Source organism: Enhydra lutris, unplaced genomic scaffold (assembly GCF_002288905.1).
Source record: "Enhydra lutris kenyoni isolate GAN:26980312 unplaced genomic scaffold, ASM228890v2 scaffoldscaffold10, whole genome shotgun sequence".
NCBI lineage: Eukaryota > Metazoa > Chordata > Mammalia > Carnivora > Mustelidae > Enhydra > Enhydra lutris.
Genome location: NW_019154094.1, coordinates 44,405,011 through 44,430,574, shown reverse-complemented (window position 1 = coordinate 44,430,574; position 25,564 = coordinate 44,405,011). Strand labels below are relative to the sequence as shown.

General features: G+C 42.5%; 1 protein-coding gene and 1 pseudogene across 1 annotated transcript in view; one reads left to right on the top strand and one right to left on the bottom strand.

The window, feature by feature from the left end:
- The window catches only part of LOC111144228 (chromosome unknown C3orf20 homolog), a 76,356-nt gene that overhangs the window by 14,818 nt on the left and 35,974 nt on the right, over window positions 1-25,564 (top strand). Inside the window, exons 4-9 of the mRNA XM_022498440.1 lie at window positions 1,773-1,908; window positions 2,946-3,233; window positions 12,387-12,536; window positions 13,303-13,423; window positions 19,808-19,939; window positions 24,275-24,389. Of these exons, the coding sequence (XP_022354148.1) occupies window positions 1,773-1,908; window positions 2,946-3,233; window positions 12,387-12,536; window positions 13,303-13,423; window positions 19,808-19,939; window positions 24,275-24,389 (942 nt within the window). The remainder of the gene's footprint in view (window positions 1-1,772; window positions 1,909-2,945; window positions 3,234-12,386; window positions 12,537-13,302; window positions 13,424-19,807; window positions 19,940-24,274; window positions 24,390-25,564) is intronic.
- Window positions 7,757-8,448, bottom strand: LOC111143912 (annotated as a pseudogene).

Here is a 25,564-nt window from a genome sequence, read left to right as displayed (position 1 = left end):
TTGGAAGAGTTAAAATTGTTAAAATGTTAATACTATCCAGAGTGATCTACAGATTCAAAGCAATCCCTATCAAAATCCTAATGATTTTTTTTTACAGAAATAGGAAAATTCATCTTAAAATTCATATAGAATCTCAAGGGACCCCTGAAGAACCAAAACAATCTTAAAAAAAACAAAAAATTGGAGGACTCACATTTCTTGATTTCATTACTTACTACAAAGATACAGTAATCAAAATGGCATGGTATTGATGTAAAGACAGATGTATAGACCAACAGAATAGAAGAGAGACCCCAGGAATAAATCTTTGTATATATGGTCAGTTTTGACAAGGATGCTAAGACCATTTAATGGGGCATCCAGTCTTTTCAACAAATAGCACTGAGAAAACTGGATTTCCACTAGCAAATGAATGAAGTTGGATCTTTACCTAATACCATATCTGAAAATTAACTCAAAATGGAACAAGGTACTAAATATAAGACCTACAACAATAAAATTCTTAGAAGAAAATATAGGCAAAATTTCATGATACTGGACTTGGCAATTATTTCTTAGATATGGTACAGCAACAAAAAAAATAGACAAATTGTGGAGGGCACGTATTGCATGGAGCACTGGGTGTGGTGCATAAACAATGAATTCTGGAACACTGAAAAGAAATTTAAAAAATAAAATTTAAAAATAGACAAATTGGACTTTGTGAAAATGTTAAATTTTGTACATCGAAAGACACTATCCATAAAGTAAAAAGGCAGAATGGGAGAAAATATTTGTAAATCATATATCTGATAATTATAATTCAGACTAAATAGACAATGGGTGTACAACAGTGTGAATGTATTTAATACCACGAGGCTGTCCACAGTAAGAATGGTTAGGATGGTAAATTTTTGTGAGGTGTTTTTAACCACAATATATATATATAAAAAAAATAATTTCAGTCCAAGTCTCAGTCGATATACACTACCCTTCATTGAAGGCCTGAGGTTAGCCAACATCAGAAAAGTGTTACAGTTGATTGAGATGGAGTTGAGACATTCTGCCTTTTTGTTTGTTTGTTTTTTGAGAGAGAGAGAGAGAGAGAGAGAGAGAGAGAGAGTGTGTGTGTGTAGGGGGGTAGGGGATAGGCAGAGGGAAAGAAGCAGACTTCCCACCGAGCGCGGAGTCTGATGCAGGGCTCCATGGAGGGTTCTATGTAGGACTCCACATGGGGCTCAGTCCCACAATCCTGAGATCATGACCTCAGCAAAAAGCAAGAGTCAGATGCTTAACCAACTGTACCACCCAGGTGCCTTGGGAGAGAATCTCAAGCAGGCTCTACACACAGCTGGAGCTTGATGGGGGGCTTGATCTTATAATCCTGAGATCATGACCTGAGCCAAAATCAAGAGTCAGACACAACCGACTGAGCCACCCAGGTGCCCCTGAGACCTTCTGTCTTTAATCAGAAGTGTCAGAAGAGAATCACTTCAGCCCCCATGGCACTCACATGCACAGGCCGTCCTGGGGAAACATGGCTGGGCTCATCACTCTGCACACATTTGTTCCTTATGCATGCTTAATTGACTTGCAGAGCAACGTCTCTGTGTTACAAGTGATCTTCCAGGGATTCCTGTCCCTGGAAACCATGAATGATGCCCCCAGTTACTTTGACCATCAGAAGATACTGCTCTCCTGCTCTCCCTGCCACCGCATCCCCATCTGAGCATGATGTCTTAAGAAACCACTCCCTAAAATTCCCTCTCTAACCTCTTACTCTTCAGTAACAGGTAAATCAAAAAACTTAGAAGATATAACCGTGTTGTCCTTTCAACGAGGAGCTGGAATGTCTGCCTCTGACAGTGTGGAGTTCAGCGACCCCTGCCCTGAGGTCCGGGAGAAGCTGCAGGAGATGTGTCGCCATATGTGAGCACCTCAGTGGTTGGGGGCAGATGTGAGAGTTGGGTATGACCACCAGCTACCTGTTTGTGCATGAAGGGGAATTCACAGAAGTGCCTGAGCAGTGCCAGGAAGTGCTAGCTACCCAGGGCCCCCAACGACAGTGTCAGGGGTCACGGCTGTCCCTCACACACTCTCCCATCCCCAGTCTCTCCTCCCACACAGTCCTTTTCAGTCCTTACTACAACCTGATGAGGAAGAGGAGGTATGCCCATTTTGCAGATGAGGAAACTGAGGCAGCCCAAGCAGATGGGCAGGTAAGCCATTGCCAGAGGTCCCACAGTTTGGTGGACCTGACACCAGGGCATTGATCTTTGCCTCCTCACAATTTGCAGGGATCCTTACACTTTTAAGGCTTTGTGCCCTGAACATTTATTTCTTAACATAATTTGTCAGATGTTTTCCTATAACAATAGCAGCAGCAAAAATCCTTTCAGAGGAAAAAAAAAAAAAAACATTGACATGGGTGATTAATGATATCTATGATTCTGGGTCCCACGAGTCTTAGCAAGTTAGTCTATATTTCTCCAAAGACTCAGACCATGGGTCATAAAGGATTTAAAACCTAGCCCCATTTAAGGCATATGTCTTGGGCTCCCCTGGGCCATTAATGCAGCTACAGAACACGGGAGGAGGGAAACCACCCAGCTTGCCCCTTATTGTGATATTCTGGAAGGAAGCTCTTTTATAACCTCAGGAATGGGGAGTGTGCAGCACCTCCAGCTCCCCTACCAGGTCCCCCTTCTGTATTTGGTCCCACTCCATGGGTCCTTACCCTATTGCTGAAGGTAAAAGTCAGGCAGAGACTAGTTTCAGAGGACAGTTTCCCAGTTCTACCTAAAACTCCTACTTTTAAGGACAAGGGAGAATGGGGCAGGCAGAGGTGCTCTGGGGACAGGGAAATGGGATGGGAGTCTTGGGAACTGGGAAGGGGCTGTAGAGAGAGTGTCCCTGGTGAGTAAGAGCCAAGTGGCTAGAAGATATGTTGGTCTCCTTCCCTGCAGAGAAGCGGAAAGGGCCTCGTGGAAAGGGAGGACTTTCTTCTGTCCCCTGATCTTTCGCAACTACAGGGCAAAGGTGCCCCCTCATCTAATGTCAGCCCCGAAAGGGGATGCTCAGACCCCGAGCTCCCACCACCCTCACCCTTCAGGTGCTCAGACCTCCGCTTCCACCCTTCACCAGCCTCCCGCCTACCACCACCCTCACTTTGTCCGGCATTCTCAGGAGTGGAAGGTATCCAAGAAGATCATCAAGTTCCACTACGCCTTCTATGATGGGTCCTCCTTTGTGTAGTATCCTTTTATTTGCTGCTGCCCCTTCTCCCCAGCAACTCAGCCCCAGAAAAGCCTTGGGTTTGAATAAGCCCGAGTGTTACTTTGGCTTTTCAACTGACCAGAGAAGCCTGGTGATGTGTTCTTCAGGATACTAGGCATTTTTTGTTCAGGTCAGAGAGGGCTCCCTTTGGAGAATGTCTGGGTGGGAAGCAATGCATCAAGAAGCCGCCTTGGACCCCTGTGTTCCTTGCAGGGGTCCTGTTGCCCACTCCCCAACAGACAGTGGGGCTGGACCGGATGCCCAGCCCATTTGGCAGCAAGGCTCTGAGGCCGATTCCAGGTTTTACAGTCTGAGTTGGATGAGACATCAAAAAGAGGAGCCACTAAGCCAGACATCCCTGTCCCTTCCTTGTAGTAGTGGATGGTGTCACTCACTTCAGTGTCACAAAAGGAATTTGGTGGCAGAGCCAGGCCTTGATTCAGGGCCACTTCACCTCTATTTAGGTCCCTCCTCCTGGCACAATTGTTAGGCCTCCCAGGATTCTTCCATGGAGCAGAGAGCAGGAGATGGGGGGAAGGAAGATGGCCTTGTTTAATAATAAAACCACAGGGTACCCAGTGTCCCATACCTTTGGAAGAGAGGGAGCTCTCTGAACTGTCAAATAGGTTGCCAAGCCAAGCCTGCCTCCCAGTAGCCCCCCTGCTGCCCCCCCCCCCCCCCGCCCTCACTTCATTTGGCCTCTTCTCCAGCTGAACTGGGAATTCAGAATTTAAGTGCCTTGTCAAAGGCATCCTATTGTTTCTCTGACCGTAAATGAATCCATTCATCACACTCCTCTTGGCCCTGCTTCCAGGGAGGCCTGTGATATTGAACACAGCAAACTCCTTCCAGGGTAACTGCTGCTTACTGGGAGTCATGGGCTCTCCCTTCCCCCTTTCCTGATTCTTCATTGCCTTGAATAGGATCATCTCCCTGAGCTCGAGAAACTATGTGAATTCTGTTGCTATCAGCAGGACTACAGTGGGTGACCTAGAGCACAGCTCTCATTCTCTTCCCTGTCCCAGAATCCCGAGGTCCCCTCGGATGGGACTACCCCAAACCTGTAGGCCCTGCTACTGGCATGCTTGACCCATATGCCACCAGTGACCACATCCTGTCCTCCAGTGCATTTCATCTTTGAAAGTCCCAAGAGGCTGGGTTCTAGGCCCAGTTCTTCTTGGTGTCCCTGCTGGTCACTTCATCTCTCTGGGCCTCACTTGCCTTCACTATAAGGAGAGGAAGTTGGACCCCAGTGATCTTGGAGAAATTCTGTGTCACTGTGTTCCAGTGGCCAAAGCACGCATGTACCTGTTAGATCCCTTGTAAGCAGAGAAAAATGTTTGGAAGACATTTTCTGGACTCAGCAGTTAATTCTGGTCTCATGGAGATTGCTGGCCAAAGTCTCAAGTAGAAATGGTTTGTTTACCCCTGAGGTGCCAGAAAGCTGCGAGCCCCAATTGGTTTGTTCTTTGTCCACATCAGACTCCAGAACCATCCCAGTATTCATTTCATTTGGGTGTCATTCCCTCCATTGTCAGCATCTCCCGGATGTCTCCCCACAACTGCTGATTCTCCCATCAAACTTCCCTCAAAGCCTTTTTTCCTATGCACGGACTTATCATATTTTTTTTTAAAGATTTATTTATTTATTTACTTGACAGGCAGAGATCACAAGTAGGCAGAGAGGCAGGCAGAGAGAGAGGAGGAAGCAGGCTCCCTGCGGAGTAGAAAGCCCGACGCGACGCGGGGCTCGATCCCAGGACCCTGGGATCACGACCCGAGCCGAAGGCAGAGGCTTTAACCCACTGAGCCACCCGGGCGCCCCCGGACTTATCATATTTAAAACAAACTTTATTCACTGTGCTCAGCACTGTTCCCTTAGAAATACTCTGAGGTACTTATTTTTTTTTTTAATATGAAAAAATGTACATCGCATAAAATTTCTCATTTTAACCAGCTTAAAGTGTGTAATTGAATGGCATGAACTATATTCATAATGCTGGGCAGCCATCTCCACAACCTAGTTCCAGGGTTTTTCATCACCCTGAAAGCTAACCCCATGTTTGTTAAGCAGACGCTCCCCATTTCCCCTCCCCTACAGTTCCCGGCAACCACTAACACGCTTTTTGCTTCTTTGCATTTACCTGTTCCAGATAGTTTGTATAAATGGGATCATGCAGCATGTGGCCTTTTATATCTGGCTTCTTTCCCTCACCATTATGTCTTCAAGGTTCATCCACATTATACTATACAACAGTGCCTCCTTTTTTAAATTGGGGTATATCCAATTGAGTGGCAGTCAGTACATTTACAGTGATGCTTCCATCACTTGTCTCAAGTTCCACAAACTTTTCATCACCCCAAAAGAAAACCCTATGCCCATTCACCCATCACTTTCTGTTTTTCCCTACCGTAGTCCTAGCAACCACTAATATGTTTTTGTCTCTTTTGATTTGCCTCTTCTGGACATCTTATAAATCCTATCGTATGTGACCTTTTGTGTCTGGCTTCTTTCACTGAGCATAATGTTTTCAAGGGTCACACATTATGGCACATCTCACAATTTCCTTTTTGTGGCTGAATAATATTCTATTATATGGGTGTTCCACTTTCTTCTAATCCATTCATTTGCTTATGGACATTAGGTTTTCCCCACCATTGGGCTACTGTGAATGCCTGTTTTTAATTCTTTAGGGTCTATACATAGGAGTGGAATTACTGGGTCATATAGTAGTTCTATGTTTAACTTATTTAAGGCCCTCCAAAATGTTTTCCCCAGTGGCTCTGTGCCACTGGGTTATATTCCCGCCTACAATGTGTAAGAGTTCCAGGTTCTCCACATTCTTGACTATACTTGTTATTTTCCAATTTTTAAATTCCAGCCACTCTAGTGGATGTAAAGTAATATTTCATTGTGGCTTTGAATGGTTTTCCTAATAACTAATGATTTCAAGCATCTTCATGTGCCTTCTTGGCATATCTTCTTTGTCGAAATGTGTATTCAAGTCCTTCACTCATTTTTTTATTGTCCATTATTTATTGAGTTCCAAGAGGTGTTTATATATTATAGATACTAGATCCTTATCTGATAAATGATTTGCAACTTTTTTCCTATCTTGTGGGGTGTTTTTTCATTCTCTTGATAGTATCCTTTGAAGTATGGAAGTTTTTAATTTTTATGAAGTCCAATTTTTCTTTTCTTTTCTTTTTTTTTTTTTTGTTCCTTCTGCTTTGGGTTTCATATCCAAGAAACTATCCTTATGCCTGTATTGTCTTCTAAGAGTTTAATGGTTTACAGATCTTACATTTAGGTCTTTGATCCATTTTCAGTTGATTTTTACATATGGTGTGAGATCAGGATCCAACTCCATCCTTTCTCAAGTGATAGCCAGTTGTCCCACCTCTATTTTTTGAGGAGACTATTCTTTCGCCATTGAATGGTCTTGGCACCCTTGTTGAAGATCAGTTAATCATTGATACATGAGTTTACTTTTGGACTCTCAGTTCTAGTCCATTGATTTGTATGTCAGTGCTACAGTGTTTTGATTATTGTAGCTTTGTAGTGAAGTGTTGAAATTAGGAAGTTTGACTCACCTTTTTCTTTTTTCAAGATTATTTTGGTTATTTGGGGTCCTGTGAAAGTCCATATGATTTTTAAAATCAAATTTCCTGTTTTTGTAAGAACATACTGATGAAATTATGATATGAATTGTACTGAATCTATAGGTCACTGTGGGGCATTTTGCCATGAACAATATTAAGTCTGCCAATCCTTGAATACTAACAACAAATTATGTGAAATGCTCTATGAACAGCAGCAAGAATAAAAAAGTGATGAACCAAAGGAAATAATGTCATTTACACTAGCATCCAAAAGCATAAAATACTTTGGAATAAATTTAACCAAGGAGGTGTCAGACTTCTACATCAAAAACTACAAAATACTGTTGAGATATATTAAAGAAGACTGAGATAAATGGAAAGACATCCCATGTTCATGAGGGACAACTGATTTCTGTGTGTTGATTTTGTATCCTACAACTTCCTTTGTGTGTTTCTAGGATTTTTTTTTCCCAAATGGACTATATCACTTGTAGATATACAATTGTTCATATACATCTCTTATGATGTATTTTTTTTAATTTCTGTAAAGTCAGTAGTAAAGTCTCCACTTTATGATTTTAAGAATTTGAATTTTCCTTTTTCTCTGACTCAGACTAGCTAAAGGTTTCTCAATTTTGTTGATCTTTTCAAAGAATCAACTTTTGGTTTTGTTTGTTCTTTCCAGTGTTTTTCTTTTCTCTGTTCTATTTTTCTCTTTTCTAATCTTTATTATTTCCTCCCTTTGGCTAGTTTTAACTTTGGTTTTCTCTTCTTTTTCTAGTTCCTAAGGTGGAAATTATGGTTATTGATTTGAGATTTTCTCTTTCAATGTGGGTATTTATAGCTATTAATTTCTTCCTGCGCTGCTTTCACATCATCCCATAATGTTGTTGACATATTACTCCTTTACTAAAAATTGTAAATGAGAAAGTATTTCAATACACAAAGACCAAACTACAACAGATTATTCCATAGATTCAAGATTTTGAGACATTTTGGAAAGAGTTTTCTCTAAAGTATATCCTTTCCATGGCATGGCAACATCATTCTTCTTTTAAATAGTTACTGGACAGACATCATTTTCACCATCACCTATATAAATAATTCGTATATAATTCATAAGTTGTAACTGAATCTACAAATTCTACCCAAACTACATTTTTGCAAAGATTCTCTGGGTACCTAATTGCAAGAATGAGTTTGATAATTTTTCAGTGAGATGACCTTTGTTATCAAAAACTGCTGGATTTGCAAACACTTCACCAAACACATCATGAAAATTGGTAGCTCCTAAAACCCCATATATGGAAACTGATTTTGAATCTGAAATAATGATGCAGTAAAATTTATCCTTGTCCTTCCTTATAAAGTTCAAAAGTTCCACCATCCCTAGAATGAAAGATATTGATGTCCCTGCTCTTTTCACTTCATCTTCTCTTACACCTGCAACTTCCAAATACTTAAAGATTCTGCCCCGAATCCTTTTTCATAAGAATTTTGTAGAAGATTTTTCTCTGGAGTGCACTGTACAATCCAGGTGTCACTATTGTCATCTATGATTGTATTGTCAAAACAAAAAATGAGCAGTTTTCATGGTTCCAAAAGCAAATTTGGGCAGTATATTGTGTTCCTGTGAGGATGATTCTCTGAGCACTCAGAATGAAACCAACATAGTATTTCCAAGACAATTAGTTTTACTTCAGAATAGAGCTTATGTTAAACAGTCATGATAATCTTCAGCTTTAAATGTCAGCCAGCTTCTACCAACATTACTCCTCCTCTGTATGCAGGGAACAAAGTCTTCTGGTTTGGAGCAAAGAAATGGAGATTTCCTAACTCCAACATTATTACAGTGGAACACCTGATAGTAAATCTGCCAGGTCTGTCTGCCCTGAATGTAGGTGTGAGCACCTGGTTGGGGGTCATCCCCTGTGAAGAGCACGTTGGATGAGGATGGGAGCACGAGACTGGGCCAGATTCCCAGGGCTCCTCAGTGTCCCAGCCCAAATGTCAACAGCTGTCCTGGCCTCTGTGGCTGCTCCCTTGGACTCTGCCCTCTGACCTCATTCCCACGCCTTATCCCATAAATTTTGATATATTATATTTTTGTTTTCACACTTTCAGCTGTTTTCTAATTTCCCTTGTGATTGCTTCTCTATCCATTTGTTTTTGGGTGTATTGTTTAATTTGCACCTATCTGAGAATTTTCTAAATTTCCTTCTGCCATTGATTTCTAATTTCATTCTGTTGTCAGGGAAGGTACTTTCTATGATTCCAATCTTTTCAAATTTATTGAGACTTGTTTTGTGGCCTAACATATTGTCTCTACCAGAGAATGGTCCTGTGGACTCAAAAAGAATGTATATTCTCTATTGTTGGGTGGAGTGTTCTGTTAGGTCTAGTTGGTTTATAGCAGTGTTCAAATTCTTTATTTTCTTTATTGATCTTCTGTGTAATTGTTCTGTCCATGATAAAAGTAAGATAGTGAAGTCTCCCAACTTCTATTGTAGAACTATTTCTTTTTTTAACCCTGTAAGTTTTTGCTTCGTATTTTTGGGGGCTCTGCTGTTAGGTGTGTATATGTCTATAATTGTATCTTCTTGAGGTATTGACCTTTTTCTCAATGTGCAATTTTCTTCTTTGTCTCTTATAAACATTTTTAAAGTCTTTTGTCTATGATATAAGTATAACCACCTCTGCTGTCTTTTGGTTACTAGTTGGATGGAATATCTATTTTCCATCATCTGGCTTTCAACCTAGTTGTGTCTTTGGATCTAAAGTAAGCTTCTTATAGACAGCATATATATTTAAACATATATATGTATATATATTTAAATGGATTTTAAAAATAATCCATTCTGTCAGTCTGCTTTTTTGTTGGAGAATTTAATCCATTTTTATTTAATGTAATTGCTGATATGGAAGGGCTTGATTCTGTCATTTTACTATTCATTTTCTATATGTGATATCTTTTTGTTGTTATTGTTCTTGAGTTCCTATACTATTACCTCCTTCTATGTTGAACTGATTTTTTTTTGTAATATGCCATTTTTTTAAAAAGATTTTATTTATTTATTTGACAGACAGAGATCACAAGTGGGCAGAGAGGCAGGCAGAGAGAGAGGAAGGGAAGCAGGCTCCCTGCTGAGCAGAGAGCCTGACATGGGGCTCGATCCCAGGACCCTGGGATCATGATCCAAGCCGAAGGCAGAGGCTTTAACCCACTGAGCCACCCAGGTGCCCTGCCATTTTTTTTTAAGATTTTATTTATTTGACAGAGAGAGACACACAGAGAGGGAACACAAGCAGGGAGAGCAGGAGAGGGAGAAGCAGGCTTCCTGCAGAGCAGGGAGCCCGATGTGGGCCTCAATCCCAGAACCCTGGGATCATGACCTGAGCGGAAGGCAATTGCTTAACAACTGAGCCACCCAGGCGCCCTGTAATATGCCATTTTTATTCTCTCATTTTCTTTACTCCATATCTTTTGGGTTTTTGTTGTTGTTGTTGTTGTTGTTGTTTTTTAGTGTTTACTCTGGTATAATGGGTTGAATAGTGTCTCCAAAATGTATGTTCATCTGGAGCTTCAGAATGTGATCATATTTGGAAGCAGGGTCTTTGCAGATATGATTAATTAAGATTAAGTCATATTGGCTTAGGGTGGAGCCCAATCCAATCAAGAGAAAACAGACCCACAAAGAGGAAAGAAAGATATGGGCCCTGTCAACACCTTGATTTCAGACTTCAAACATCCAGAACTGTGAGAGAATAAATTTCTCTTGTTCAGGTTATCAAGTTTGTGGCCTGGATATTATGGAAATCCCAAGAAACTAATACATTTGAGAATTACAGCTGACAACAAACTAGTTTGAAATAATACCAATTTAGGCTTAATAGTACACAAAACTCTGCTGCTAAACAGTTCACCCTTCCTCCTTTATGTCGTTATCAGAAGTTACATCTTTATATATGAATGTGTGCCATTAACATAGATTTACAATTAGTGTTTTGTATCTTTGTCTTTCAACTTAGCTGGGGTAAAAAGAGAAATTATAAACCAAAAATACAATAATACTGGTTTTATATTTACTTGTATAGTTACCTTTATTGGTATTCTTTTTACTTGTATTGCTTTTAATTATTATCTAATATCCTTTCATGTCAGCCTAGCATTTCCTATAGGGCAGGTCTACCTATGGTGAACTTATGTTTATCTAGACTTATGTTTATCTAGAAAGTCTTAATTTCTTCATTTTGTAAGATAGTTTTGCTCAATATAGAATTCTTGGTTGATAGCTTTTTTTTTTTTTTTTTTTTTTTTTTTGGCTGTTTAAATATTTCATCCCAGTGCCTTCTGGCCTCCATGGTTTCTGATAGGAAATTGTCCTTATCTTCATTAAGTATCCCATGTACACAATGAGTCTCTTTTCTCTTGCTGCTTTCAAGAGTCTTTGTCTTTGTCTTTTGGCAGTTTGATAATAATGTGTCTCAGCATGGCTCTCTTTGTGTTTATTCTCCTTCCAGTTTGTTAAGCTTCTTGAGTGTGTACAGCCATGTCTTTCATCAAATTTGTGGCACTTTTAATCATTATTTCTTCAAATATTCTTTCTTCCCCTCTTCTCTCTCTCTTCTGTCCTTCTGAGATTCCTGTTACAGATATGTTTGTATGCTTGATGGTCTGCCATGGATCTCTTAGGCTCCATTAACTCTTCTTCATTCTTTTTTCTTTGTGCTCCTCAGGCTGGTTAACTCTATTGATCCATCTTCAAGTTCACTGACACTTCTGCTCCAATATGCTGCTAAACCCATCTAGTGATTTTTTTCATTCCAGTTATTGTACTATTCAGCTCTAGAATTTCCATTTGTTACTGTTTATGATTCCTATCTGTTTATCTTTCCCCCCATTGGTGGAGAAGCATTTGAAAGCAGTTGAGCCCCGGTGCCAACCACTGAAATTCTTCTGGGGTACTATTGAAATTCCTGCCATAGCTGTCCACACCATATTCCTTTAAGCTGAGACCAGTGCTTCTTGGGGTTGCCTTAGTAGGAAATGAGCAAGGAGATGTTGCCTCCTCTCCTAGACCGATCATAAGGGGAGGCAGTCTGACAACATTAGAAATATACTTCATATTTCAGGTACAAGTTCTGCCACTTCCCTGTTCTGTCGTGTGGGATGATCATTTCTTTGCACCTTGGATTCCTCATCCTACAGATCCAACTTGCCCTGATTTGCCTGAGACTTTCCTGGCTTTAGCACTGAAAGTCCCACATCCCAGGAGGCCCTACTCATCTGTGAAATGGAGATAATACTACCTACCATAGGGTGGTTTTGATAAATGGAAAGAAGATATAGGAAAGCACGTAGGGCATGGTTGTGCTCCATAATTATTTAGTTGTTACTTATGCAAAGTGCAGGGAGGGTCTTTGAAGACTGAGAATGATGCACCAAATAACTATCATTTTGACATGAGATCTGGAGCACCTGAAAGCAGAACCTGGAGAGTTTTCTGTTTTCCTTGACTATCTGCCAGCTATCCCTCTGGAAACATCGCCATGTGTCAGATCCCCACATGCTGCAAAGGAAGAACCATCACCTGCCTCTTTAATGATACACCTAGCTTCTTTTTGGCTCTGCTCAATGCTGAAGGACAGGGCTGTGTTCAGTACAACATGAAGGCCCGGTGAGTGGTTTGGGGGAATCCTGGCCCCATGGAAGTGTTTCTGGAGGTTACAGAGGAAGGCACTGAGGTGGTGGTCCACAAGAAAAGGAGGGGCCATCAGTGTCCAGAGGCCTGGGAAGGCTGTGAGGCAGGGCTAAATTGGGACCTGCAGGGACATAGGTATGTTGAGGGCTGATCTTTGCTTGCTAGATCCATGTCATAGCAAAAGAGAAGGGCACCTCCCCAAGTCCTGCTCCACTTGTACCCCCAGAGCACTAAGGTCTGGATTGTTGGCTGGATTCATGGAAGAGTTAGTGGAGAAGAGTGTTTTATACCAGAAGTGAGTGAAGGAGAAGCCACAGGTACAACTTCCATGGGGGTTTTAAAGAGAGGCACATATTCTTGTCAGTCAAAAGTCAATGTCATAAGGAAATGTTTTCAGAAGGAATGACTTATTCTTCTGCTATAGATGTTCCCATTCCCATTTTGGTGCCTGAGATCTTATACACCCAGGCTTTTGGGCACATATCTCATTTCTTCCCTTTTGGGTTTGGCCTGAGCCTCTATTATCTCTCTCAAACCTGCCCTTTCTGACTGACATTCCTGTAGCATCAACAGATGAAGAGGTATCAAACCGTATTAGGCAGAGGAAGTGAGGCTGCCCACTGGCCTTCAGGGTTCTTCTAGTCTAGCGCAGAGTCTCGGAGCCCTGCCTGCCTATAGTCTGTAGTGATGAGGCTTCCTTCAGGGGCTTGACGTCAACTTCTCACTGCTATATTTCTTCTAGTTGCCCATACGTCTTGGTCTTGGATGAGGAAGGTGGGACTGCCAATGACTACAAAGGCTACGTAGTTCACAAATGGAGCTGGACTTCTAAGACAGAGACTTTGCTTTCCCTGGAATATAAGGTGGGCATGGACAGCACAGGTGGGGTGGCTTCAGCAACCTTTCTTGGGCTTCCCAGCATTTACAGTCAGAGTGCTACCTGTAAGACAAATGTCTTGCCCTCAGGAGCTTTATAATCTCTTTCAAAGGTTCCTCAGCTGGTGAGTAGTGGTTGGGAGCTGGCTGAGGTAAACTTTTCACCAGCCCACAGCAACTGTTGGTTGCTGTACTGAATCTTCCTAGTAATATCTGTCCTATCTTGTTCTTATTGTTAATATTACTACATTTTGATGGTTTAAATACCCCTCACTTTATGAAGGAATCATTATAGTAGTTGATAGCTTTGTTTTTAATGCCTATACATGGCAATAAGAAGAGTTAGTAATTCTATGTTGGTCTGCCCAGTTTCTTTTATATCTTTACTATGTCGTGAAATAAGAAACCTGCAAGTCAAAGGTGGCTGAAGGACAAATCTTTTTTTTATTATTCATTTGATTGTTCAGACAGCCATTCATCAAAGATTAAATAATAAATTAATGAAATTTATTTTCTCAAGTAAAATAAATTAGAGTGGAATTACTATTATTAAATAATAATGATAAATTTATTAATAAAGTAACTAAATGTGCTTGTAACTTATTTAAGGCAGAATTTCTCATCCTTGGCAGAAATGACATTTTAGGATGGATAATTCTTTGCTATAACTATGCATTGTAGGATATTTAGCAGCAGCCCACCAGATACCAGTAGTATCACCTCCCCAAGTTGTGACAGCTAAAAATATCCTCAGTCATTGTCAGATGTCTCTGGAGGGAGTAGTTGCCCTTGATTGAGAATCACTGATCTAGAGGGTAGAAAGATAAGTCAACACTTCAAGGAACCCCAAAAGTCCAGGAGATTAATAAGAATACAAGATAGAGAAGAATAAGAGCAATGAGAGAGAGACAAATTCACAGGGTTGGGATTCAAAGAAAGATCACAGAACACAGAATCTACTCAAGGTGGCGTGATATTAAGAGCCCCAGTGTAAGTGTTATGGATGGAACTACTCTTGAAGTGTGTGGCAGGGCTCAGGTACCCTACCCCTAATTGTCTGTCTCAGACCCATCTTGTTCATCCTCTGCATTGGCCACTGGATTTTCATCCTTATATCCCAATTCCTATAGATCAGACCTCTACTCAGAAACATTCAATATCTTGAACATATCTCACCCTTCCTATCCCTTGACCTGAAATGTGCCCCCTCCTCTCTCTGTCAAACCAAATTTCCCCTCCTTCACAGCCCAGCTCATGCTTCTTCTCCATAATGGCACTGCAGTCCACATCCATTTCTCTTTTCTCACAGTAACCACATTCTGGGTTAGTCATATGATTATTAATCATGCTCTGGTTGCATATCAGAAACCTATGGAACCTTAAAAAATGAAGATCCCCAGGCACAGCCTCAGAGAGATTCTGATTCAGGTGGTCTGTTATAAGTGCTAGATTTCTGTAGTTTTCACAAGTTTTTCTGATGCTTGGCCACGTCAGAGATTGTCAGTCTAGGAGTGTATTGAGTTACTGTCTTAATATTAAGCTTTTTGTAGCTCTATGAAAAGTTTACAGTCCATGACAATTATAAATTGGTTGCAGACAGGCACCACATATTGTGTATCAGTGTGACTTAGTGGACAGAATGGAATGAGAGCCTGAGAAGCCTTGTGCCAGCTAGCCAGACTCTGACTATGAAGCTTTGTGAAAATCACTAAGCTCCTCTGAGTCTGGGTGGTCTAATCAATGCAGAGTAGGTCACCACACCAGCCCTGCCTCACACCGCTTTTGTGGGAACTAAATAAAATAATGGCAGGGAAGTTGCTTTGACATCACTAAAGTGTTTCGGCAATATAGTTCAGTTCATTGTTTTATCCCCTGGAGCTGCATACAGAGAAATGCACAATAGGGCTGGTGCAGTCAGGAGAGGCCAGGAAGACAAAGTGACCCTTGAGTTGCAACAGCAGCATGTGTGCATGTGATTCATGTAGATAGAAGAGGGAAGGGAAAGCATTCTGGGTAGAAGGAATAGCGTCTTTAAAGGCTTAGAGTTAGGACTTAGTGTGGCAGTTTTAAAAGTCCACAGGTGCTTCTTGTGAAAGAAAGGGGGCAGAAGGTGTATATGCTGTGGAGTAGAGGTGAGAGGTGTTGGATGTCAGGCTGAGGAAAGTGCTTGTTGTTTTGTAGGCTGCATTGGCCAGTTTGTTTTCACCCAGATATTAACATTTCCAATGTTTTTCATTCTTCTCTGAAAATCCCAAGTTTCCCTCCAGTACTCTTTCTCTTCAGTCTGAAGAAGTTCCTTTAAGCATTTCTTGAAGTACAGATCTGCTGACAACAAATTATCTTTACTTTCATTTAAAAAATGTCTTTATGAAAGGATATCTTTGCTGGGCATGGAATTCTGGGTTGACTGGGGTTTTTTCCCCTTCCTTCCAGCAATTTAAAGATGCTTTTCTACTGTGTATGTCCTCCAAAGTTAACAATGAGAAGTCTGTAGTTATTCAAATCATTGTTCATTTTTCTAGCTGCTTTCAAGATTTCCTCTTTAATCTGATTTTCTAAGTTTGACTATGATGTGTCTGGGTATGGTTGTCTTTGTTCTGTTGGGATTTCTTGACCTTCTTGAATTTGTACATTTTTGTCCTTCACTGAATTTGGAAAGTCTTGTGTCATTGTTTTAGGGGAAAATGTGCTCAATCTCTCTCCTTTTCCCCTGAGACTCCAATTACATGTATTTTAGAGATTTTAATATTGTCCCAAAGGTCTCTGAGACTCTGTTAATTCATTATTTCTTTTTTTTTTTTAATTTTGAGAGAGAGAGTACAACCAGGGGGAGGGACAGAAAGGGGGGGAGTAGAGAGAGAGAGAAAGAAAATCTTTTTTTTTTTTTTTTAAGGCTACCTTGTGTGGACATTCAAGTTGACATTGCCTCTTTAAAAAAAAAAAAAGATTTATTTATTTGAGAGAGAGAGAGAGAGTAGGAGCAGTAGGGGGATCTCAAGCAGACTCCTTGCTGAACATGGAGCCCATCACAGGGCTTGATCTGACAGTCTTGAGATCATGATCTGAGTGGAAATCAGGAGTCACTCCTTAACCTACCAAGCCACCCAGGCACCCCCAGAGAGAATCTTAAGCAGCCTCCATGCTCATTGTGGAACCCCATATGGGGCTTGATCTCACAACCCAAGATCATGACCTGGGCCAAAATCAAGAGTTGGATGCGTAACCAACTAAGCCACCCAGGCACTCCAACTCTGTTCTTTTGTTCTCAGATTGGATAATTTCTATGGATCTAAGTCTCAAGTGCACTGACTTTATTCTGATATCTTCATTCTGCTGTTATGCTAATCCTGTGGATCTTTAAAATTTCATATATGTATTTTCAAGTCTAGGATTTCCATTTAGTTTTTTCTTTATATTTTCTATTTTCTCTGCTGAGATTGTCTATTTTTCATTTATTACAAATATATTTTCCTTGGCTTCATTGAATACAGTTAAATTAGCTACTTTAAAGTTCTTTTCAATTTCAACATCCAGGACATACCACACATTTATCTGTTACCTTGAGAATAGCTCACACTTCACTGGTTCTTTACATGTTGAGTAATTTTAGATCATTGACATTGTGTATGTTGTCTGAGGATCTGTGGATTGTGGAGTCTAAAATTTGGTATATTTCTCTGAAAGGTGTTAACATTTTTGTTTTAGCAGGCAGTGATCTTGGTCAGACTCACACCACAAACTCTGTTTTACCTGCAGGAGGCAAGAGTTCACATCTCAGTTCAGTTTTTCTGTTTCCCTATCAGTAAGCTATCTTGAGTCTTCCCTGCTTATGCATGGTTCAGGGATTAGCCAGGGGTATGGATGGTTTATTCATAGAATTTGGGCCTTGGGGCGCCTGGGTGCCTCAGTGGGTTAAGCCTCTGCCTTCGGCTCAGATCATGATCTCAGGGTCCTGGGATTGAGCCCCACATTGGGCTCCCTGCTCAGTGGGGAGCCTGCTTCCCCCCTCTCTCTGCCTCTCTGCCTACTTGTGATCTCTCTCTGTGTCAAATAAATAAATAAAATCTTAAAAAAAAAAGAATTTGGGCCTCCATTTCTTTGGCACCATCCCTTCTGGAATTTTATCCTTACTTTTCTGTGATTGTAGTTTCCACAGGTTCACTCTTTCCCTGGGCCAGGAAGATAGTGGTGTTTTAGCCATGACTGTGGCTTGCCTTCAGTCTAAATCTATAAAGTAGAAATTCATCCTATGCTGGCCCTTTCTTTTGAGTTTTGATTCTTCAAAATTTGCCCACTTTTGTTTATTCTTCAGAGTCTTTGGGATGTTGTTTTATTGTATTTTTGTCAAGTTCTGTGGTTGGGTCAGCCTGGTAGGAACTGACTCAGCTATATTGGAAGTACAACCAGCTGGTTAGTTTCTAAGTTGAAGGCCGCCATGCTTGGGTCAGCTGTGTGTAGAAAGTTGACTAGAAAGGGAAAAATCAGTGGATGGGCTAGTACAAAGACTAGTTATGGAGTTACTAGCCAGACCTGACATGATGAAGGGTAGCAGCAACATTTCTTAAAGGAACATTTCAGTAGAAGGATTCAGTAGCATTCAAACATCAACTGTAGGGGCTAAATAAGAGGAGAGAGGAGTATAGATGACCACAATGGAGTATGTGTCTGTGTGGAAAAAGAAGTTTCTGAGAGAGTCAGAAATCAATGTGGTTTTAGATGTGCTGATTGGGCTCAGTGGCTTCTGTGATATAATCCTCTCTTAGGGTGAGAGATTAGGGATGACGGATATATGTGATGGATTGGCTCATGAATTCCCAAGAAGATGAGTAGTGAATGAGCTTGTAGAGCACCCATATTTGGGGCATGGGGGAGAGGAAGAGAAACCACCCAGGGAGTTGGCATAATAAAAAACAGTTGTACTCTGTTAAGCCCTCTGCATGTTTTATCCCATGAAATCTGCTCAGTGCCTTGGGAAAAAACTTGTGTTACAGCCCCCAGGTTCAGAAAAGCTAACCAACTTGCCTTAAATTGCTCCACTGGTAAGTAGCAACACTGGTATTTGAAACTTGTCAAACTGTAGCACTTGAGCTCTCAACCACAGCTCTATTCTACACTCCATAGAAGAAGAACAGGAGAAGGTAGGGTTTTTTCTTAAGTGGGAGTGATCAACAAGTTTGAGGATGTCAAGACACTTGGCAAGAAGACAGCCATGGATCAAATGTTTTCCAGATGCTGGAGAGTGCTAGCACACAGACTGCAGAGGATGAGGAAGGGACTCAGTGGTGCGGAAACTGAAAGTAGACCTTGGGGCCAATAAGTGGAATAGCAGAAGGAAATGGAAGGAGCAAAATAAAGAGTATTTCCTTACTACAGAGGAGTCTGGGGCACACAGGTCAGGGACATTGAAGACGGAACAGCAGCAGGTGGGGCTATAGACTCCTAGCCCCTTGGGTAGGGTCACTGTGCACACATAACTCTCTGCACATGTGAACCATCCAGGGACCTCATGGGATTGCCCTGCTGCATCCTGACAATATCTGTTCATGTGTGTTATGGACCTATGTGGCTTGTGAAGCCACTTCCATAATCTTTATCTTGTTTGAACCTAATACTAGCCTTTCAACTCTTCCTGTTGAGGAATTTGAGCTTCAGAGAAGCTGGCTTGCTAACAGAGTCTGAACTTGAACTTACTTCTAGAACACAAAATTTTCAGTAAGGAGTGATTTGCTGGAAAGGCAGCTCATCCTCCCTCTTTCTGTCTAGGACTGATACATAGGAAAGTCTACCTTTTTGGAAGTGATTTTTTAAAAAAGCTCCTTTGGCTCCTCAGGGGAAGAGTAGTGACATATTTGGGGATTGAGGGGAGGGGACTGAGCATGTGTGGCTCAGCCCCTGCTGGGTTCGCCTTTGTCAACTGCCCATGCACCCACAGAGTGCACTCTGGTGCCTCCTGCCATGTTGTCAGCTTCCCAAGGCAGCTCTGCATACTCTAGAGCAAGGCTCATAGTCAGACCTGGTACCTGGGTGCACATGTCTGACTCATAGAGAGTATAGGCTTACGACCCAAGCTGCATCGCCATCTAGTTCTGCTAGAACCAAAGCTGATTTACCTCCAGACACCTATGTCTCTTTCACAGTTGGTTCTAAGCTTGGGCTGGAAAAGGAAGGAGCAGGGATGGGAAGGCATCAGTTACTTTTTCTGTCAGTCCCCAAAGAAAGACTGGAATTCTTTCTTCTCCATGAAAGCTAAATTCCAACTGAAAAGATCTTACAGCTTTCTTGGCCCCAACCCAAGAGGAGTTTTGTGCTTTGTGGTGGAAGGGTGGATAATAGAAACAGAGATTCTCTAAGTACCGTTTCTTCTTCTGCAGGTGAATGAGCAAATGAAGCTGACGGTGCTAAGCCAGGACTCCATCACGGTCACCTTCACCTCCCTAAATGAAAGAATAACACTCTCCGTATCAGCCAACAACTGTCCCCATGGGGTAGCACATGAAAAACGGGTAAGTCAAAGCAGACCAGGTCTGCAGGCCTGACCCCAGGCTGTCTCACTGTGGGCTGCCAGTCCATATCTCAATGCCTGTGCTCCTCCTATCCCTCTATCCCTTATCCCTCTGCATGGGGCAGGGCCCTACCTCTTTCTCTGACTAATGAGTGAACTGCTATTCATCATTCACTGTCTGATGTTAGCACCGCCTTCTCTGTGAAACTTCTATCAGTTAGGAGTCTTTCAGTTGTAATAGCATCCAAAGCAGATTAGCTAACATGGAGAGAAACAATATTGGCTCAGCAAACTGAAAAGTCTGTCAGTAGGCAGCTTTAGGCATGGCTGGATCCAGACTCTCAAATGACTCCATCAGCTCTTCCCATCACTTGGCTCCTGCTTTCCTCTTTGTTGGCTTCACTCTCAGGGAGTTTCTCTCCTTATGGTGACAAGATGGTCGTGAGCATTTCTGGGCTCATGATTCTACCAGCTTTGTTCTTCCTAGGAGAAAAAGGGCTTCTCTTTCCTAAGTGCTCAAGTAGAAGTGGCAACACCAACATTGCTGCCTCTGCCTGAAGCAGCCCGCATGACCAGGAGCACATGTTGCTCTCACAGGCCAGGCTCGAGTAGTATGTCCATCCTGAAAGCCAAAGGGTGTGATCAGCCCCAGCTATACCACCTGGCAGGAACATCATGGTGCTGTTACCAGAAGAGGGAGAGATGATACTGGAAAGAGTAACTACCAATGTGTGTTGATGACCCTCTCCACCACTCCCTTTCCCATTCCTAGGAGAGTCTGCCTCTGCTCAGCCCTCTGCTCAGCCCTCCCAACCATGACTCATCTCTATTCTAGCACTCCTTTATTTATAAACCCATTTTTTCTACCAGATTGAGAATTCCCTATGATTCCTACTAATGTCTGTTTCCCCAGGGCTTCAGCACAGGACTGCTTCAGATTAAGTACTTACTAAATGTTTGTTGGGTGGGTAAGAAAACGGTGGAGTCTGGAAGCCCAGGTCTTCTCAGGTCTTCTAGTCATTGGGTCTTATTACTGTGTGTCTGATCCTGAGTCCACATCATGGAGAGAGATGGAGAGGATGGAGGGCACACGGTCCCCAGTTCCTGAGGGGTTTCTGGTCTAGCTGAGAACCCACTTGACATACACCGTGAGACTGGTGTAAACAAGGGTTCATTGAAGGAGCGGGCCATTTTCATTGCAAACAGAGCGCTTTGCTGGGATTAGTTCACTGCGGAAGGTTCTTGGAACAGGGGCAGAAGGACCACACCTCCTAGTTTCCGTGGGCCCAGTCCCATTTTATACCTGCCAGCCTGGAGTAATTATTAATAACGCCCTCTTTCACTCTCAAAAGTGTCTTGGTTTGGATGCTCATTTATATGATCATCCACAGGGCAGTTCACCCTCCCCATTTTCCTATCTAGGGCTGAGCAAGGCTTTTTTTTTTTTTTTTTTTTTTTTTCAGTGTGCTGCAGGGACATTTGCCAGCAGCATGCCACAGGCTCATAGACTCACAGAGCTGACAGAGCCCATTAGGAACAGCTAGCCCAGTGTTCTCACTTTACGTGGGGACATGGAAGCAGTCATTTGTTAGGGACCCATGCTATATGAACAAGATACAGAGAACACCTGTGTTTCTCTCAGAGGAGAGGATTGCACCTGTTTTCCCACTGCCTTTTCATTTGAGCAGCATTTCAACTTTATTAATTCATTAAATAATTCAATAAACGTTGATTAGCACTTCCAGTGTGCCAAGTTAGCTGTTGAGATGTAGAAATGGAAGAAATCTCACTCCCTCTAGTCTAAAATATTTTCTGCCTAATGGAAGGGGGTAAATCATCAACACCAGTTGTAATCCAACTGGATTGGTACAATGCGCCAGGGAGAGGGGCACCATGGGAGCCACTGGGGTACCAGGAGAGGGTGTTCGTTAAAGGGGCCCCATAGGAGAACCCAGGAAACTCAGATGCCTGTGACTTCAGACTGCACTGGTTACTTCAAAGAGCAAAAGGAAGGGCTAAGATGATGATCATGCTTATTGGTGAGTCTACCCTGCCCATTTGGTTCCATGCCATTACTCTAAAAATCATTGTTATATGACTAAGCATGCATGATGTATGAGGTCCTGTGTCTATATTTCTTAAAAACCTTTTAGAATGTGTTAAAAAGAAATGTGAGCTTAATTTTCTTACCAAAGGCAGTAGTTATTAGAGAATTGTTCTTTCCCATAAAATGGTAGTAATGCTTCGTTTTCCTAACAACCTCTTATCTGGTAATCACTGGAGCCTGGGTCACAGCTAAGAGCCAGGATGGAAGCAATTAAAGACACCCATGAACAGCCAAGAGAGATCACTCTCTGCCCATGTACCAAACATTACCTCCGGGCCTAGGAAAGCCCCTTTATAATTCAAGTTTTATTTTATCTTACCTGAATCCAATCTTAGAAGCAAGAACTAGAAGTCCAGGGCTGTGTTGTCTAATGTGGTAGCCACAAGTCACAAGTGGCTACTGGAGACATGCAGTGTAACAAGTCCAAATGGAGATCAGCCATAAGAGAAAATATGCATAGCATTTCAAAAACTTAACATGAAAAGAAAATGTAAAATTTCTCTCTTGGGAAATTTTTTGAGCTTGAGTATGTGTTAAAACAGCCACTTTTTTGATATATTAGTTTAGATAAATATGTTTCTAGAATTAACTTCACCTTTAAGAACTTTTTTATGTGGCTACAGGAACGTTTACAACCACACGTGTAGCTTGCATTTTATTTCTAGTGGACTATGCGGGTCTAGAAGGGGACATCTTCATTAGGGAAACTCATAGAGGCATTTTGACAGTGTGAGAGAAAGCTGGAAAGTTATTTATTTATTTATTTAAAAGATTTTATTTATTTATTTGACAGATAGAGATCGCAAGTAGGCAGAGAGGCAGGCAGAGAGAGAGGAGGAAGCAGGCTCCCTTCTGAGCAGAGAGCCTGATGTGGGGCTCGATCCCAGAACCCTGGGATCATGACCTGAGCCAAAGGCAGAGGCTTTAACCCACTGAGCCACCCAGGCGCCCCTGGAAAGTTATTTAAAGGGACATCATAACTCAAAAAGTGTAACTGTCTCAGGGACATTAAGCATAGGGCTAAGCAGACCAGTACATTAAAGCAGCTTCTGGAAACAGTGCTGGGTTCTAGTCAATCGTCGCTGATGCTGACCCAGAAGACTGACTTGCCATAGAAGTGTCAAGGTCATAACCCCTTCTGTTTGAGAACAGATTTCAGACTAGATAAACAACAGCAAATGAGGAACTATCAGATTTATTATAGGGAACACAATTTCCAAATATTGACTTTACCTGCCAGGTTAAGCATCTTGGAACACTTTTACACGAAATCTGGAGGCCCAGAAAATTGGCTCATGTTCGGTTCTTGGGACTTCCTGAGCTGCAAGGGGCCCCAGAGAAAATTTGCTGACTGTGCAGGCTGGCCCAGACTAGGAAGAGCCCATAGAGCCTTAGGCTGGTCCCTTCCATTTCTAGGTCTCAGTGTCCCCATCTGTACATGTGAGGACATGGCTTCCACACTCTCCTGCCTGGGACTTTTATAGTCTGGTCAACTTCTCCCTAGGTCTGTGTGTTGGGGTTGGGTATTGTTCATCAGCAAAATCCATGGCAGTCTAGAAAAGCTGAGGGTGGGAGGTAGGGTGACCTCCTCCCACTAAGTTTCTGTCGCTGAGACGCTTGTTAAATGGCTTCCCCAGACACGCATAACCTTGAAAGGAGCCACCTATCAGAGCGACAGGCGGAACGGCAGCCCCAGCTTTTATGGCCCTGCAGCCAGGCTCCTCACTAAATATTTCTATCAAGCAGCATTTTGAGAGTGAGGCAACACCTCAATTTAAATGTTTTTGTTTTTTTGTTTTTTTTAGCCCAGAGCATCACCTCAAATCCTTTTTGGAAGCAGGCTAGGTATAAATTACAAATAAATAAATAAAATTAGCCTAGAAGCAGCAGCTGGGGCCAGAGACCAGAAGGATGGTTGAGGCTTTGCTATTAATTGAGGGCATCCTTTATAGAAGTCCTGCCTGTAGGGTAAAGAAGGACATGTAGAGTGACCATCAGTCTTCAGAAAATCTGTCCACTGTCCACCCCATTCTCTCTACCTGAGGCTTCAATTCCACAGAAATTGGACCGATATGCAGGAATTCACTGAGCAGAGGGGGAGAGAGGTGTGTCCCAGCAGAGGGGACAGCACCTCCTTCAAACAAGAGCAAAGCCTAGTTGTTGGTGGGCTGGGCTAATAGCTCCTGGTGGGGAGGCAACAATGCTTTCTCCTCCTTGGCCTTTCCCCAGCTGCTGACCCGCATGGATGACAAAATATTTAAGATGAACCGAGCTCTGGCAGAGATCAAGAAGCGGTTTCAAAAGACAATGTCACAGTTCATGAATTCTGTCTTGCTAGCAGCAGGTAAGGGGCAGAAAGGTGGGGGATGCCTATCCGATAACTTCCTAAATCTTGAGTCACCTCCACCACTGAGGACAACTTTTTACCACTCAGGGAGGTGGGGGGGCAGGGTGACTCCTCATTGATAGAGGGGGTGACAAGGCTTGGGCCGCTGAAGCAGATACTTGCTCAGGGCCATGTTGCAAGTAAAGGTGGCCTTAGCCACCTTCAGTTTCCGAGCACCACCCTGTGTGTCCTCAATGTTTCCCTGGTTGTTTTATTTTCCTGGGCCTCCTGTCATTGTTCTGTAACTCTCTCTGACCCACTTCCAGAGGCACTGGTTCACCTTTTGGCACTCTCTCCCGTATTGTCAATCAGCCGTTTACAGACCCTGTTCCTCTCCTTGAAGACAATCTCAGCAGAAAAGAAAAAAGCAGCCAGCTCAGCAGGCTGTCCCTGTTAGGCTACAGGGCACCCCCAGGGCCAGCATGGTGACCCCAGGACCCCTCCCACATCTAGGCTCTCCTGCTGATGGGCCTGGGAACAAAGGAAGAGTGACTTCCATTCTATGCCACCCCCTGGTGGGTTACCAGGAAGCTGAGCTCGAAGGAGTTTCTCTCATCCCTAAAGACTCAGTTCAGGGGTGCCTGGGTGGCTCAGTGGGTTAAAGCCTCTGCCTTTGGCTCAGGTCATGATCCCAGCGTCCTGGGATCGAGCCCCGCATCGGGCTCTCTGCCCAGCAGGGAGCCTGCTTCCTTTCCTCTCTTTCTGCCTGCCTCTCTGCCTACTTGTGGTCTCTGTCTGTCAAATAAATAAATAAAATCTTAAAAAAAAAAAAAAAGACTCAGTTCAGCTGTATCCCTCCTCCAGAAAGCCTTCTCTGATTTCCCCAGCAGAATGAGTCTTATATTCCTCTGGGTTCCCACAGCACATACAAAATGTACTCTAATTATAAATCTTACTACCTAGCATTGTGAATATTTCTTTGTTTGCCCAACCCCCCTGTACCCCAACTTGGAGTTCTCAGAGGCAGGGAACCCTGTTTGGGTCATCTATATATTCCCAGCATCCAAGGAATGTTTTGTAGGTGAATGAAGGAATGAAGTTCCCAGGCCTCAGAAGTTTTCAAGTCTAGTAGGGAACTAAAACAAGAATACAAATAAATACAACAAAGAAAATAGATGGAAATGACTTAAATC